Source organism: Eptesicus fuscus, chromosome 6, assembly GCF_027574615.1.
Source record: "Eptesicus fuscus isolate TK198812 chromosome 6, DD_ASM_mEF_20220401, whole genome shotgun sequence".
Classification (NCBI taxonomy): Eukaryota; Metazoa; Chordata; class Mammalia; order Chiroptera; family Vespertilionidae; genus Eptesicus; species Eptesicus fuscus.
Window position 1 is genome coordinate 16,110,408 of NC_072478.1, and position 12,832 is coordinate 16,123,239.

General features: G+C 51.8%; 3 protein-coding genes across 8 annotated transcripts in view; 2 read left to right on the forward strand and 1 right to left on the reverse strand.

Moving 5' to 3' along the window:
* On the reverse strand, positions 1 to 5,045 carry RFXANK (regulatory factor X associated ankyrin containing protein). Of its 5 annotated transcripts, none has more exons than XM_028132419.2 (10): positions 4,963 to 5,045; positions 4,206 to 4,345; positions 3,512 to 3,719; positions 2,773 to 2,853; positions 2,571 to 2,636; positions 2,232 to 2,386; positions 1,948 to 2,073; positions 1,473 to 1,539; positions 1,040 to 1,120; positions 1 to 82 (listed from the first exon to the last, which is right to left on the reverse strand). In XM_028132419.2, exons 3-10 carry the CDS (start codon positions 3,696 to 3,698, stop codon positions 12 to 14), a joined length of 834 nt encoding a protein of 277 aa, XP_027988220.1. In that variant the 5' UTR covers positions 3,699 to 3,719; positions 4,206 to 4,345; positions 4,963 to 5,045; the 3' UTR covers positions 1 to 11. The 5 variants fall into 5 exon arrangements, with proteins under 5 accessions (XP_027988220.1, XP_027988219.1, XP_008154582.1 ...); XM_028132418.2 differs by having other exon boundaries at positions 4,923 to 4,967; XM_008156360.3 differs by lacking the exon at positions 4,963 to 5,045 and having other exon boundaries at positions 2,232 to 2,332; positions 4,206 to 4,384.
* BORCS8 (BLOC-1 related complex subunit 8) overlaps positions 5,041 to 12,832 on the forward strand; it is an 8,911-nt gene continuing 1,119 nt past the window's right edge. For both annotated transcript variants that reach the window (XM_008156362.3, XM_028132424.2), the window contains exons 1-4: positions 5,041 to 5,164; positions 7,815 to 7,927; positions 8,400 to 8,464; positions 11,765 to 11,872. In XM_008156362.3, coding sequence (XP_008154584.1) covers positions 5,128 to 5,164; positions 7,815 to 7,927; positions 8,400 to 8,464; positions 11,765 to 11,872 — 323 coding nt within the window. In that variant the 5' untranslated portion in view covers positions 5,041 to 5,127. The remainder of the gene's footprint in view (positions 5,165 to 7,814; positions 7,928 to 8,399; positions 8,465 to 11,764; positions 11,873 to 12,832) is intronic.
* The window catches only part of MEF2B (myocyte enhancer factor 2B), a 22,939-nt gene continuing 21,985 nt past the window's right edge, over positions 11,879 to 12,832 (forward strand). The window contains exon 1 of the mRNA XM_054717240.1: positions 11,879 to 12,120. Coding sequence (XP_054573215.1) covers positions 11,991 to 12,120 — 130 coding nt within the window. The 5' untranslated portion in view covers positions 11,879 to 11,990. The remainder of the gene's footprint in view (positions 12,121 to 12,832) is intronic.

Genomic DNA, 12,832 nt, shown 5'->3' on the forward strand with positions numbered 1-12,832 from the left:
GTAGGTGGCCTTCACTCAGGATCATCGGGCACCAGGTTATTCTGGAAGAGTTTGAGGATGTGGTTCTCGATCACCTGTTGCACTGGAAACAGGACAAGGAAAAGGTGGGCCATGAATGGAACTGGGGCTGCAGAGAAACACGCCCACCGGCACCCTCCCTTCCCCGGGGGTTACTACCTTGAGAACTACACCCTTCCCTCAGGACGAACAGGGGCCTTCCCACACTGGGACGTGGATTTCATACATAGGTACATCCACACCCCTCCGAGGGCACAGCTGGGAAGACTGAGGCCCCTATCCCAGGAATCTCAGTTTCCCCTAAGTTTATAAAAATGTTTTTTGGAGGCATTTCAGAGTTATAAAAATATTCCTTACAAAACAAAATCAGTGAATTGTTATATGTATGAAAGGACAAGAAGGGCTATGAAGATTGATTTGTCCCAAATGGAAGACTCCTTGAAGAAAGGAGGGGATATTTCCCAAACCATCAATCCCGCCCCCATGACCCCAGGGGTTGGTTCTGTTAGGATCACCCCATTTCATGGGTGGGGAAGCAAATGGAGAAGTGAGGAGTCAAACTGGGGTCTCTACTTATACCCACTTCCTGCCTCAGAGAGTGGCCTCCATGGCCCTGTGCACTGTGGCCGGCTCCCTCCCTCTGGGGTGTCCTCACCCTGCCAGGCCTCTGCATGAGATGTTCCTCCAGCCTGGACCATCCTCCCTCCCCCTGGGTCCCCAGGAAGCCCATTGTGACCCCAATCCATCCTGAGGTGGGGCCAGGGCCTCCTTTGGGCCTCTCAGTGCCTGAGTGTCCTCCATCATGACCTCAGTCACTGACACACATTGACCTCCACCTCTAAGTCATAGGGAGCCCCATGAGAACTAAGCCTAGCACATGTCCAAGCCAGGTACACAGTGGCCCTCAATGTTTCTAATGTGAACACTCTTGTTGCCAGTATCCAAGAGGTATGCCCCATGTACCCTCTCTGGTCACCCCACCTATAGCACCCTGTCACTTCCCCATGTGTCTCAGGCTGACCTTTCCGGTATCCCAGAGCCACAGCGAGATCCATTGGGGTGTAGCCAGAGTCAGCTTCAGTGGTGAGATCAGCTCCTCGGGCTACAAAGCAGAGCAGGGGCTGCAGGGGAGGACTGGGAGCCCAGAATGGGGCCTGGGACTCTGGAGATCCAGTGACCCCCAAAGACAAAGCCCCAGGTCTGTTGGTTGCCCATGTGGCCTTGGACAAGAGACTGAGCTCTCTTGAGAATGTGGCCAACAGAACTCCCACCTCCAGGGTCCCTGAGACCAGACCCCTGTGGTGTCCCACCACCTCCTGCCCCCTGATCAGTCCTTTGGGAAAAGCAGGCAAGATCTGTTCAAGCAGCGCTCTGACCCCTCCCTGGCCCTCAGGATTCCTGCAGTGTCAGCTAGGGCTCTTGGGCCCCCAAGGTCAGCCTCTACTCCCACTCACCCAGCAAGGCCTCCACGCACTTCACATGGTTCCCACGCACGGCATAGAGCAGTGGCGTCCCTCCATTCTGTCAGGGGCAGGGGCAACCAGCACTACCTTTACTGGATTCTCATACCACCCAGCACCCTCCAATTTAATGTGGGTCCTTCTCTCTCTCTCTTTTTTTATTTTGTTCCTTCTCTTATCACCTGGTAGGTCTAGCTTCTCCTTAGGGGGTTAACTTAGATGTCCCTCTTCCAGGTAGCCCTCCCTGACCTCCCTTGGCTATGCAGATCGCCAGCTGCCTATGTGACTGCCATCACAGCATTATTCATACATCTCAGCTGAGTGTTTCTATATTGGCTCCTCCCTCCCTCCCGTCCCACCAAACCTAGGAGATCTGTGAGGCTTGGGGAGGAGTCTGTCCTGTGTTCTTAGCACCCAGAGCAGGCCTGGTACCCTGCAAGGAGCCCAGGGCCGGCGTGTGGTGCCTCACCCAGTCGTAAATGTTGATGTCCACATCACGCTCGAGCAGCAGCCCCACGATGTCTGTGTAGCCACCTGTGCTGGCCAGTGACAGGGCGCTCTCCCGCTCCTTGGCCAGGATGTGGGGGTCGGCACCCTGGGGGGAGCAGAGAGAATGGTGATGGGAGGAGTGGGAGATCCCCTGGAATCCTGTGTCCCCATGGCAGCCACATCTAAAGACATGGCACTGGCAGATTCAGCTGAGACTTGGCCGCCCTCAAGTCCCTGGAAGTCCCCAGCTGGGCAGGGACGCACCCACTCAAGCAAGAATCGGACGGTCTCTATCTCTCCGAAGGCTGAGGCCCAGATGAGGGGGGTGAAGCCACGCTCGTCCGGCTTGTTGATGAGGTTGTCGCCTGGCAGGAGGGGGTGGTACCACTGGGCTGCACCCCTGCCCACTCTCCCCAAAGCTGTGGGAGCGGGGAGCGGGTGGGCAGCTGGGGTCAGATGGGGGGATACATGTGGATACACACAAGTGGCCAAGCTTGTACACAAGCATAGACACAGGCACGCATGGACACTCACAGGTCACAACAGCACCCATGCACACACCAGCACACAAGGTCAGACAAGCACATGGGTGTAGACACACACCTTTCCTCAGATGCTCCTTCAGCTGGCTCAGCTCTCCCTGGGCTGCAAGCTGGTGGATGGACAGGGCTGGGGCCAGAGAGAGGCAGTGTCCTCACCTGTCCCATCCTTGCTCTGTGCCTCAGTTTAGCTTCTGTCCCAAGTTGCTCCTCTCAGCCCTGCCATCCCCCCTCCCCGCTCCCCGTTAAGGACAGGGGCCACTCACAGTCCAGGGTGGCCGGCAGGGCCGAGACCTCATTCCCCCGCTGCCGGTTGGTGAGGGTTGTGGAGTGCTTTAGGGAGTTGCCTGGTGGAAGAGAGAGAAAGGGTTCTGGGGCTTCAAGCTAGACCCTGGGGGTTTAGAGCTACCAAAGACACTGCATGACTCTCTCTTCCACTCCACTGATGCTACTGGAGCTGAGCCCCGAGAAGCTGGAAGCTATAGGACCCACTGGCCAATCTGGGGATGGCCCATAGACATCAATGGGTCATCTCCTGAAAACCTGAAGAATTTGGAGATTGTTGCTCATCAGAAAAGGCAGCTCTCAGAGTACCCTGAGTGGGGTCCTGGGCCCTGCCTGTCATCAGAGATTTAAATAAGGTATGGGGCAAGGCCATCAGGTCTCCTGAGAGACTGGCAGCTCTAGGGTCCTGCTGCTGTGTGGAAGTCATGACCTAGGTCCTTTTGAGTGATGGAAATGTTCTAGAATTACAGACAGAGGTTGGGGTTACCCACCACTGTGAATGTACTTACTGCCACTAAATTATATGCAATTCTGGTTAAAATGGTAACTTCTATGTTATGTGGATTTTACCATAATAAAAACAAACAAGCAATCCCTTGCTGGGTGGAGCAGGAAGACATGTATGCCCTAGGTGGTGAGACGTAAAACAGAGGCTCCAACTAGGGCCTGACATGCCACAGTCCTTGCATCCCAGAGGCTGGAGCCCAGGGCAGTACCTACCCTGAGGTGAAGAGGCGCCAGCATCTGGTTCAGGGTTCCCAGGCTCTGGGGTGCAGGGGAAGAGACTGAGCACCACTGTGTCTGAGCCATCCGGGGCCTCATCCCTGGGGTCTTCAGGTTCCCCAAATTCTGGGGTGGGAGGCTGCTGGGTCAGGCTGAGGTCCTCTGAAGGCTGGGTGGGCTCCATGTGGGGAGCTAATGGAGGCACCTAAAGGGGAGAGATGACAATACTTATGAACAATTCTTATGAAGTTAGGTACCAGCTGCATAACTGGCCTTGCACAGTGAAGGTGGATAAACTCAGGCTCAGCAGGGAAATTAAATCCAGTCCAATTCCTTTTCAGGTCCACTCTCCACCACCACCAGGACACATCCAACAGTCATTGCTTAAAAGTCCTGGCTCTGGGGTCAACTATCTGGGTTGGAATCCTTCCACTTACAGGCTGTGAGAACTTGGGCACATGCCTTACCTACTCTGAACTTGTATCCAAATTAATAAGACGGGGAAATGAGGTCTAAAAGAAGTCATATCTCTACATAGCTAAGTAGGGGGGCTGAAACCGGCAGAGCTTAATAAATGTTCGCTGTGGTTATTTTTTTGGAGGGTGGTCCCCGGAATGACGGAGGGATCAACAAAGATGTAATTGGTTCCATTCCACCCATCCCTCCAAGCCGATCCAGGAGGTTCACTCACCTTCCACGAACCTTCTCTGTCACCCCTCGCCGCAAGCCCGGATCCCCCAAAACTTGGAGGCCCAATTCACAAACTTTTCCTCTCCAACTGATGTAGCGGGAAGCAAGCTGGAGCCTGGACGGTCAGCGCTCTGGCTTCTTCTGCCGGGACAGAAAGCAACTTGATACTCGACCACTACCCCCACCCCAGAGGCCCCCCACTGCGCCTGCGCACCCTGCCCCCCAAAAGTGCGGAAGGGCAGGAGCAGTAGGAGCTGCTTCTGGCCCTTTAAGGATTGGAGGGGCGTGGTTTCCGCTGGAGCCGTGCAGTGCAATTGCTCCTGCGCCTTCTAGTCCCGCGGGGTCAGAGAAGTGGGCGGAGCCTCAGAAGGCTCGGTGGATCTCATTGCGCCTGTTCGAAGCCAATCGGCCCCAGTTTGGGGCGGGCAGGCGTGGCTTTCTCCCTCGAGGGCAAGGGGGAGGAAGCAGGCGGGGCGTCCAGGATTTAAAGGGGCGACTCCATTGTCGTCCCGGTCCACAACAATGCTCCCTCTGGGTCTTGGGGTCTCATAAACATGTGCAGGGATTTGATGGCAGTGAGGTGCAAAGGGGCCGTTACTACGGTCCGAAGTGAGCGGTGTGTAGAGCGTTCCCCAATTCATCCGCCCCTGGAAGAGGGGGTTCTTCCCTTCCACAGTGTCCCTCCTGGAGCTTCATGGGGCCCTACCCCCCTCCTCACCTGCCTCCCGCTGTGCCCCCTTCCCCAGTCTCTCACTCACGGCCCCTCTCCGGGTTAGGTAGAGACGGAGGAACGGAGAGGGCAGGCCAATGGGTACTGGAATAGTGGCAGGGCCAAGTGCGGTTTCGCAGGGGAAGGTTTAGGGAGCTGTCACCATCTCCAGACTTCCGGTTCCGGTTTTCAAGTTTAACGGGCTTCTGTCGCTATGGAGGAACCGGAGATGCAGCTCAAGGGGAAGAAAGGTAATGCGAGGCGCCGGGCTGTAGGAAGAGCCCAGGAACTCGCGGAGGGGCGTCTTGACAGGGGGTGCGGGTGGGGGCAAAGACGGCGAGGGAGCGGGAGGGGCAGAGATTGAACTGCCATTGAATCCTGGTTCGGCCTCTGACTAGTCTTGAAACCTTTAGAAAGTCCCCGTGCCTCGGTTTTGTCATCTGTAAAATGGGGAGTATAGTCCTCCTCCCTCCCTTCATAAGCTTGTGAGAACTCGATGAACTGATATTTGTAATGCACTGGAAGAAAGCTTGGGGCGTGGCAGTCGTGCGTATTGTTGCCTTATAGTTACGTATTTGTGTGTGTTTACATTGACTTACCATATATTTATAATCACATAGTTACAAATCACAAAATGCCATAAACTTTCTAAATTATGAAGTCTCTTGTTATTTTATCACACACATTGTCTTTTTTTAAAAAAATTTTTTTTTTAATTGATTTCGGAGAGGAAGGGAGAGGTGAGAGAGAGATAGAAACATCACTGATGCCCAGCCGGCCTGGCTCAGTGGTTGAGCGTCGATCAGGAAGTCAGGATTCGATTCCGGTCAGGGCACATGCCAGGATTGCGGGCCCATCTTCAGCGTGGGGCATGCATGAGGTAACTGATCAATGGTTCTCTCTCATCATTGATGTTTCTATCTCTCTTTCCCTCTCCCTTCCTCTCTGAAATCAATAAAAAAATTATTTTTTTAAAAAATAAAGAAACATCACTGATAAGAGAATCATTGATCCGCTGTCTCCAGCATACCTCCTACCCTGGGGATCAAGACCAAAACCTGGGCACCGACTGGGCACATGTTATTTCTAATTAGTTAGAAGGCACAAGTACATTTAATTCCACCGCTTTTGTAAGAACACAGCTGTAAGCTAGTACATGCTCATTTTCTAAAGGAGGAGGCCTAAGAGGGTAAAAGTTTCTATAACTATACAGTTTGGAGGTGGCAGGCTGGGCTGGTCAGCTGGACTAATTCACACTGGACAGACTTAATGCACAACCTCCTTTGATTCCAAGACATGCCAGGGTTCTCTCTTGCCAACCACACTGCCCTGGGCAGTAGCATAGGATCATCTCTGTAGCAAACCTTGAGAGTGGGTACTGTTATCATTGCATTTTTACAAATGAGGAACTGAGGCTCAGAGAAGCCCCAGTCCTCACAAATCCAAGCTTTAATTAATTTTTTCTATAAATAGGTAACTTAGTAAAGAACAAGAATTTGAGTATGAGAGAAATGAACAAGGTGCTGAGGTTGAGAATGAGGGACATGTGTTTATTCTTGGTGATTAGGGAAGGCTTTGCCCAGGAGGTGACATTTCAGCTGAGACATGAGGGATGAAGTTGGGGGTGGGGGTGGTGGCAGGGGGAGGGGTAGTGTCAGTGGCAGGAACAGCACAGGCAAAGGCCCTGAGGTGGCAAAGTGTTCACAGCTTTGCTGTAATACAGTAGCTACTGGTCACAGTATTCATGGGTATTTAAATTAATTAAAGTAAAAAAATCAGTTTCTGAGTCACAATCACATTTCAGGTGCCCAGTAGTGGCTACCTCATTGGACAGTATAGATTATAAAACCTTTCAGTCATCTCAGAAAGTTCTTTTGGACAGTGCTGGGAGTGTCCAAGTGACAGCCAGGAGGCATTGTGCCCAGGCAGAAGGCACAGAGGGCAGGGAAGTCAACAGCAGGCAGAACACACAGGACCTTAGGGGCCAGGGTGAGGAAAGCGGATTTTATTCTCTGGCTGATGGGAGCCATGGGAGGCTTCCAAGCAAGGGAGGGTCATATTTGATGTGTTCGTTAGGAGTTCACTCCATCTGTTGTGTGCATAAGGGACTGTTGGCAGGAGGGGCTGAGTCTGGCATGCAGGTGGGAAGTGGCCATACCTGGACCAGCGGGGTCAGCGCAGTGATAAGCATGGGTGAGGTTGGGCTTTGTTTTGTGTCAGAACCAGAAGATCTCCTCATGGATGACCAGCTGACTGGGAATGCAGACCCTGGGATGAGGATTTGTGTGTAATTAACTTACCAGGAGAGCCTCACAGACTAGGGGGGAACAGAACAGGGCTGGGGAGGAGGCTGAGCAAAGAGCAACCTCAGGTAAAACCCCTCAGAGGTTGGTCTCAGCCTGATCTGGCAAGGAGGTTTTAGGGGAGTGAGTCACACCTCCCAATTGTCCCAGCACACAGCAAGGGGCACAGACTTTTCATACCCCTCAATGGTCTGTCATGGCTGAGGGCCACCCAGGGATATAAATAAACTTTCAGGCACTTACAGATCCAGTAACCAGTGGATCCTTCTAGGAGGAATCTCAGATTTATTCACGGGGGTAAAAGGAATTCGAGGAGATCCGAGTGGGCAGCAGCAGTGTCCACTACAAGTAGAATTGGGAGGGAAAGATCAGGAGTTCACTGGATGCATTGATAATTTGAATGAGGCCATCTGTGACCATGTCCTTCAACCACTCGCCTGAGCCACCGGTGACCCAGCTGCTGGAGGGGACACCAGAGGCTCCTCACTGCTCTGGCTGGCCTCAGGTTGAGCAATCAGGAGTCTTATGCTTTGTTTCTTTGTGTCTGTGCATCCTTTTCCCTTATTTTGCCACCTTCCACTGTCAATTCTGGAACCAGTCACAGACAAGTTCACTGAGAGCGTCTACGTCCTGGCCAATGAGCCATCTGTGGCGCTCTACCGGCTCCAGGAGCATGTGCGCCGCTCTCTGCCAGAGCTGGCCCAGCATAAGGTGAGCCCCATGCACCCCTGCCACCAACCCCTGCGGGGCCTGCACATGGTGAGCTGGGGCCTGCTGGTGGAGCAGGGGCTCTTGGGATGAGTCAAGGCTGGAACACAAGCAAGAGGCCTGTGGTCACTGAGCCAGGTTGGGGCTGTGGGTGGACAGATGTGGGGCAGATTTGGAAGAAGGAGCAGCAGGCCTAGATCAGTTGTGACCTGTGTGGTGAGAAGGAGGCAGCTGTGTGAAGACTAGAGGGAAGAGCATGCCAGGGAGAGGGAACAGTTGATGCAAAGACATAGTAGCTAGGTGTCCAGCAGAAAGCCTGGACTCGTGAGGGAAGAGTTGGAGGAAGAAAGGTTGGGGGCGGGAGGGGGCCAGTCTCTGCAGCCATGGTGATCGGGTGCTCCATCCCAGAGAGCTGGGATGATAGAGGTGGCAGCCTCCCCCTGCCTAACAGCCCCCCACCCCACAACCCCCACAGGCCGACATGCAACGGTGGGAAGAGCAGAGCCAGGGAGCCATCTACACAGTGGAGTACGCCTGTAGGTGAGCACCTCAGCCTCCCCATTGCCAGCATCACCTCGCTGTGCATTGGGGGTCACCACCTGGGCATTCAGGAGCATCTCAGCCAGCTCCCTGGTGAGCCCTGTCTTGCCAAGCCCACCTGAGGGGGGAGGCATGTGAGTCAATTTCCCTGGCCACACAGCAGGTTCTAGCCTAGGCCGGTGCTTCCCGCTATTTGCTCAACCTCTGTGCGCCTCGGGCAGGCTTCTTCCCAGCTCTGACCCCCTCCCCATCTATCATAGGAGGGTGTAACAAGGTTGGGGAAACATAAAATTTGTCATCTTAACCACTTCTAAGTACTAGTTCAGTGGCATTAAGTACATTCACATTGTTATACAACCGTCACCATCCATCTCCAGAACTTTTCATCTTGCACAACTGAAACTCTGTTTCCATTAAACACTAACTCCCATCCCTAGCCCCTGGCACCCACCGTTCTGTTTTCTGTTTCTCTGATTTGACTACTCTAGGAACCTCACATGAATGGAATCATACAGTATTTGTCTTTCTGTGTCTGTCTTCCTTCATTTAGAGCAAACATGTCAAACTCATGGCCGGCGGCGAGTTTGACATGCTTGATTTAGACTAGAGTGATGTCCTCAAGGCTCATCCGTGTTATAGTATGTGTTGGAATTTTCTTCCTCTTTAAGGATGAGTAAAATTCCACATTTTGTTTATTCATTCATTTGTCAGTGGGCATTTGGGTTGCTTCCATGGTTTGTTGTTTGTTTGTTTTTCTGTTATCTTTTTTTTTTTTTCTTTATTGATTAAGGTATTACATATATGTCCTTATCCCCCCATTGCTCCCCCCCACACACACACACTCATGCCCTCACCCCCCTGATGTCTGTGTCCATTGGTTAGGCTTATATGCATGCATACAAGTTCTTTGGTTGAGCTCTCCCCCATACCTCCACCCTCCCCTAGTTCCTAGTTTTTTTTGTTTTGTTTTTACTCCTCACCAGAGGATATTTTTTCCATTGATCTTTAGAGAGAGAGTGGAAGGGAGAGAGGAGAGAGAGACAGAGAACGAAAGAGAGCTAAAGAAACATCGATGTGAGACACAACGACTGGTTATCTCCCACACTCGCCCCAACGGAGACTGGGGGTGGAACCTGTAACCGAGGTACATGCCCTTGACCAGGAATTGAGCCTGTGACATTTGGGTCCACAGGCGTCAACGCTCTAACCACTGAGCAAAATGGCCAGGGTTGTTGTTTTTCTTTTTTAAAATCTTTACCTGAGGATATATTAATTGATTTTAGAGAGAGGAGAGAGAGAGAAACACCAATTTGAAAAGCACATTGATTGGTTGCCTCTCAACTGGGAACTGAACCCCGAAACCTGGGCATGTGCCCCCATCAAGAATCAAACCCATGACCCTTCAGGTAACGGGTGGGATGATGCTCCAACCAATTGAGTATACTGGCCAGGGCTGGGTTGCTTCCGTGTTTTAGCTATTGTGAATAATACTGCTGTGAATGTGAATGTACCATTTGGTGTTGTTTTGTGTGTGTGTGTGTTTTTAAAATATGTTTTTATTGATTTCAGAGAGGAAGGGAGAAACATCAATGATGAGAGAGAATCATTGACCGGCTGCCTCTTTCATGCCCCCAACTGGGGATTGAGCCCACAATCCAGGCATGTGCCCTGGACCGGAATCAAACCTGGGACCCTTCAGTCCGCAGTCCGATGCTCTATCTACGGAGCCAAGCCAGCTAGGACTGTGTTTGTTTTTTTTGTTGTTTAAATTTTCTCTAAATCTTCAGATTGTCTCCTCCGTCCCAGGGGAAAGATGCCCGAGGGTGAAAAACTGTAGCTGGTTGTTTTTTTTTGCGTTATGGCAGCTCTGCTGGTCTTTTCTCCTGCACTTCTGTTGGTTTCTGGAACTGTATTTAATGCCTTGGCTTGTTCCATTTGCCTCAGGAGTTTGGCCACTTTATTTAGAGGTGCTGTTTGCACCTGGCATGGCCTGTGGGTCATTTGGTGGAGGCTGGACACTCCCAGCGTTTCTCACCTGTGGCACTGTGGGGCTTGCCTGCTTGTTTCTGCTGTGTGGGTGAAGGTTCCTTGAAAGGAAGTCCTGCTACTGGGGCCACTGAATGTTCTGCCATCAGCAGTGCTAGCCCCTCCACTGGGGCAGGGGGTGACCGGGACAAATGGCATCTTCCTGAGGATGGTGGTCCATGGCTTTATGGACATGAAAGAGCCCTTGGCTTTTATTTATTTATTTTTAAAATACGTTTTTATTGATTTGAGAGAGAGAGAGGGGAAGGGAGAGGGAGAGAGACCGAAAGATAAACATTGACCTGTTGCCTCCCGTATGCGCCCAGACCAGGGATTGAACCTGCAACCTGGTCGTGTGCCCTGACTGGGAATTGAACCAGCAACTTTTCAGTGTATGGGACGATGCTCAACCAACTGAGCCACACTGGCCAGGGTGAGCCCTTGGCTTTTAGTTACTTTATGCAGTGTTAATGGTTGGTGTAAAATTGAAAGATGTTACATTGGGGTAAACTATTTAATAGTGAGTTTATGTTAGTGAAGTTTTTTTCTTTTTTCATTTCTTTATGTTCTTGTTTTATTAGTGAGTTTTTAAATCAAGCTGGGCAATCAAATACTAGAAAAGCTGACTACACTTGGTGGCGTAAGATGAACAAGTTAACAGAGTGGGTAGCAGTGAACGCTCCTCCCTTTGATCTCGTGGCCATTTTCAGGCAGGTCTCTGATAATAAATGGAAATGATTTTTTTTTCTTCAACAAAAGGAAATCACACTTTTAGCTCTGGTCAGTGTGGCTCAGCAGTTGGAGTGTCAGCCCTTGAAATGAAGGGTTGGGGGTCCAATTCCTGGACAAGGACATGTATCTGGGTTGTGGGTTCAATCCCCAGCCCTTGGTCTCCATGTGTATAGGAGGCAACTAACTGATCGATGGGTCTCTCTCACCTCTCTCTCTCTCTCCCTCTCTCTTTCTCTCTCTCTCTCTCTCTTTCCCCCCTCCTTCTCTCCCTTCCACTCTCTCTAAATATCAATGGAAAAAATATTCTCAGGTGAGGATTAACAACAAACAAAATAAAACCACACAATAGGACACTTTTTACTGCAGATGTTGCACAGGTGAATTTCTGGCATTCGCAAGGCCCCTCGTGTCTTGGCAGGGAAATCTAAACTCTGAGCTCCTGACGAGCCCTCAGGGGGCCCACAGAGTCCCCCAGGTACCTGCTGAGCTCCAGTTGGTGGGTGCGGCAGGGTGGTGCCTCCTGGGTCTGTCTTCCCATTACAGTGCCGTGAAGAACCTTGTCGACAGCAGCGTCTACTTCCGCAGTGTGGAGGGTCTCCTCAAACAGGCCATCAGCATCCGGGACCACATGAATGCCACCCAGAGCCACAGGTAGCTCCCAGGAGCACCCGCCCCTGCTGTTCTCCGCCTCCTCGCCAGAAGGACCTTCGCTGCTCAGCCAGGAACTGCCGCCATCGCTCCTTGGACAGCTTCCTTTCCTCATCTCACAATGCCTGCTGGCTTCCTCTTGTCCTTTGGTGTCCGTGGCAGGAGAGTTCAGTCACTCAGTACCCAGATCCTGAGCTCTGCTGTGTGCCTGGTCCTGGGCTGGGTGCTGGGGACAGAGGTGACCAGGACAGGTATGCTATGGTTTCACAGGGAGACACACAGCAACCAGGTACACATGGTACAGACCAGAGCACTGCAGAAACGTGCAAAGGAAATACGGGGCCTCTCTGATGAGGCAGAGGACGTGGGAGCGGAGGCCTGAAAGATTTGCTGACAGAAATGACTGGGGATGATGTTGCGGGCAGGGCAGTGGTAAGGACAAAGGCCCTGGGGCTGGGGAACTAGATGTGTTGGAGGAACATCTAGAGGACGGGTGTGGCTGGAGCAGGTGAGGGAGGGGAGATGGGGTCAGGGAGGTAGGCAGCCAGCAGGGAGGCTGCCCAGAGCTGGAGGAGGCTTTAGCTGAGGACAGATGGCATAAAAATGAAAAGCACTTACAGTCCTTGCACACCAGGGAAAGAGTTTTGGGGAAGGAGTTCTTTTTGTTTTTCATAACTTAATAAATATGCGTTTGAACACACATACACATGCTGTAAGCCATAATTCTAATTTGAGATGTATCTGGCTCCCGTAGTTTGGGGTTCTGGCCTGCCTGTCCCCCACCAGATATTTAGAAAAAAACCCACAAACCTCTGTGTTGCTGTGTCGGATAACTGAAACAAGAGAATCATTCAAACAAAAGCCTTGTGAATGTGTAAAACGGGTGTGCAGCCGTCCTTCTGAGGTAGCATGCTAGGGTTTACCTGGGTTTGCTGTTCTGCTGCTATTGGTGACAGCGATCAC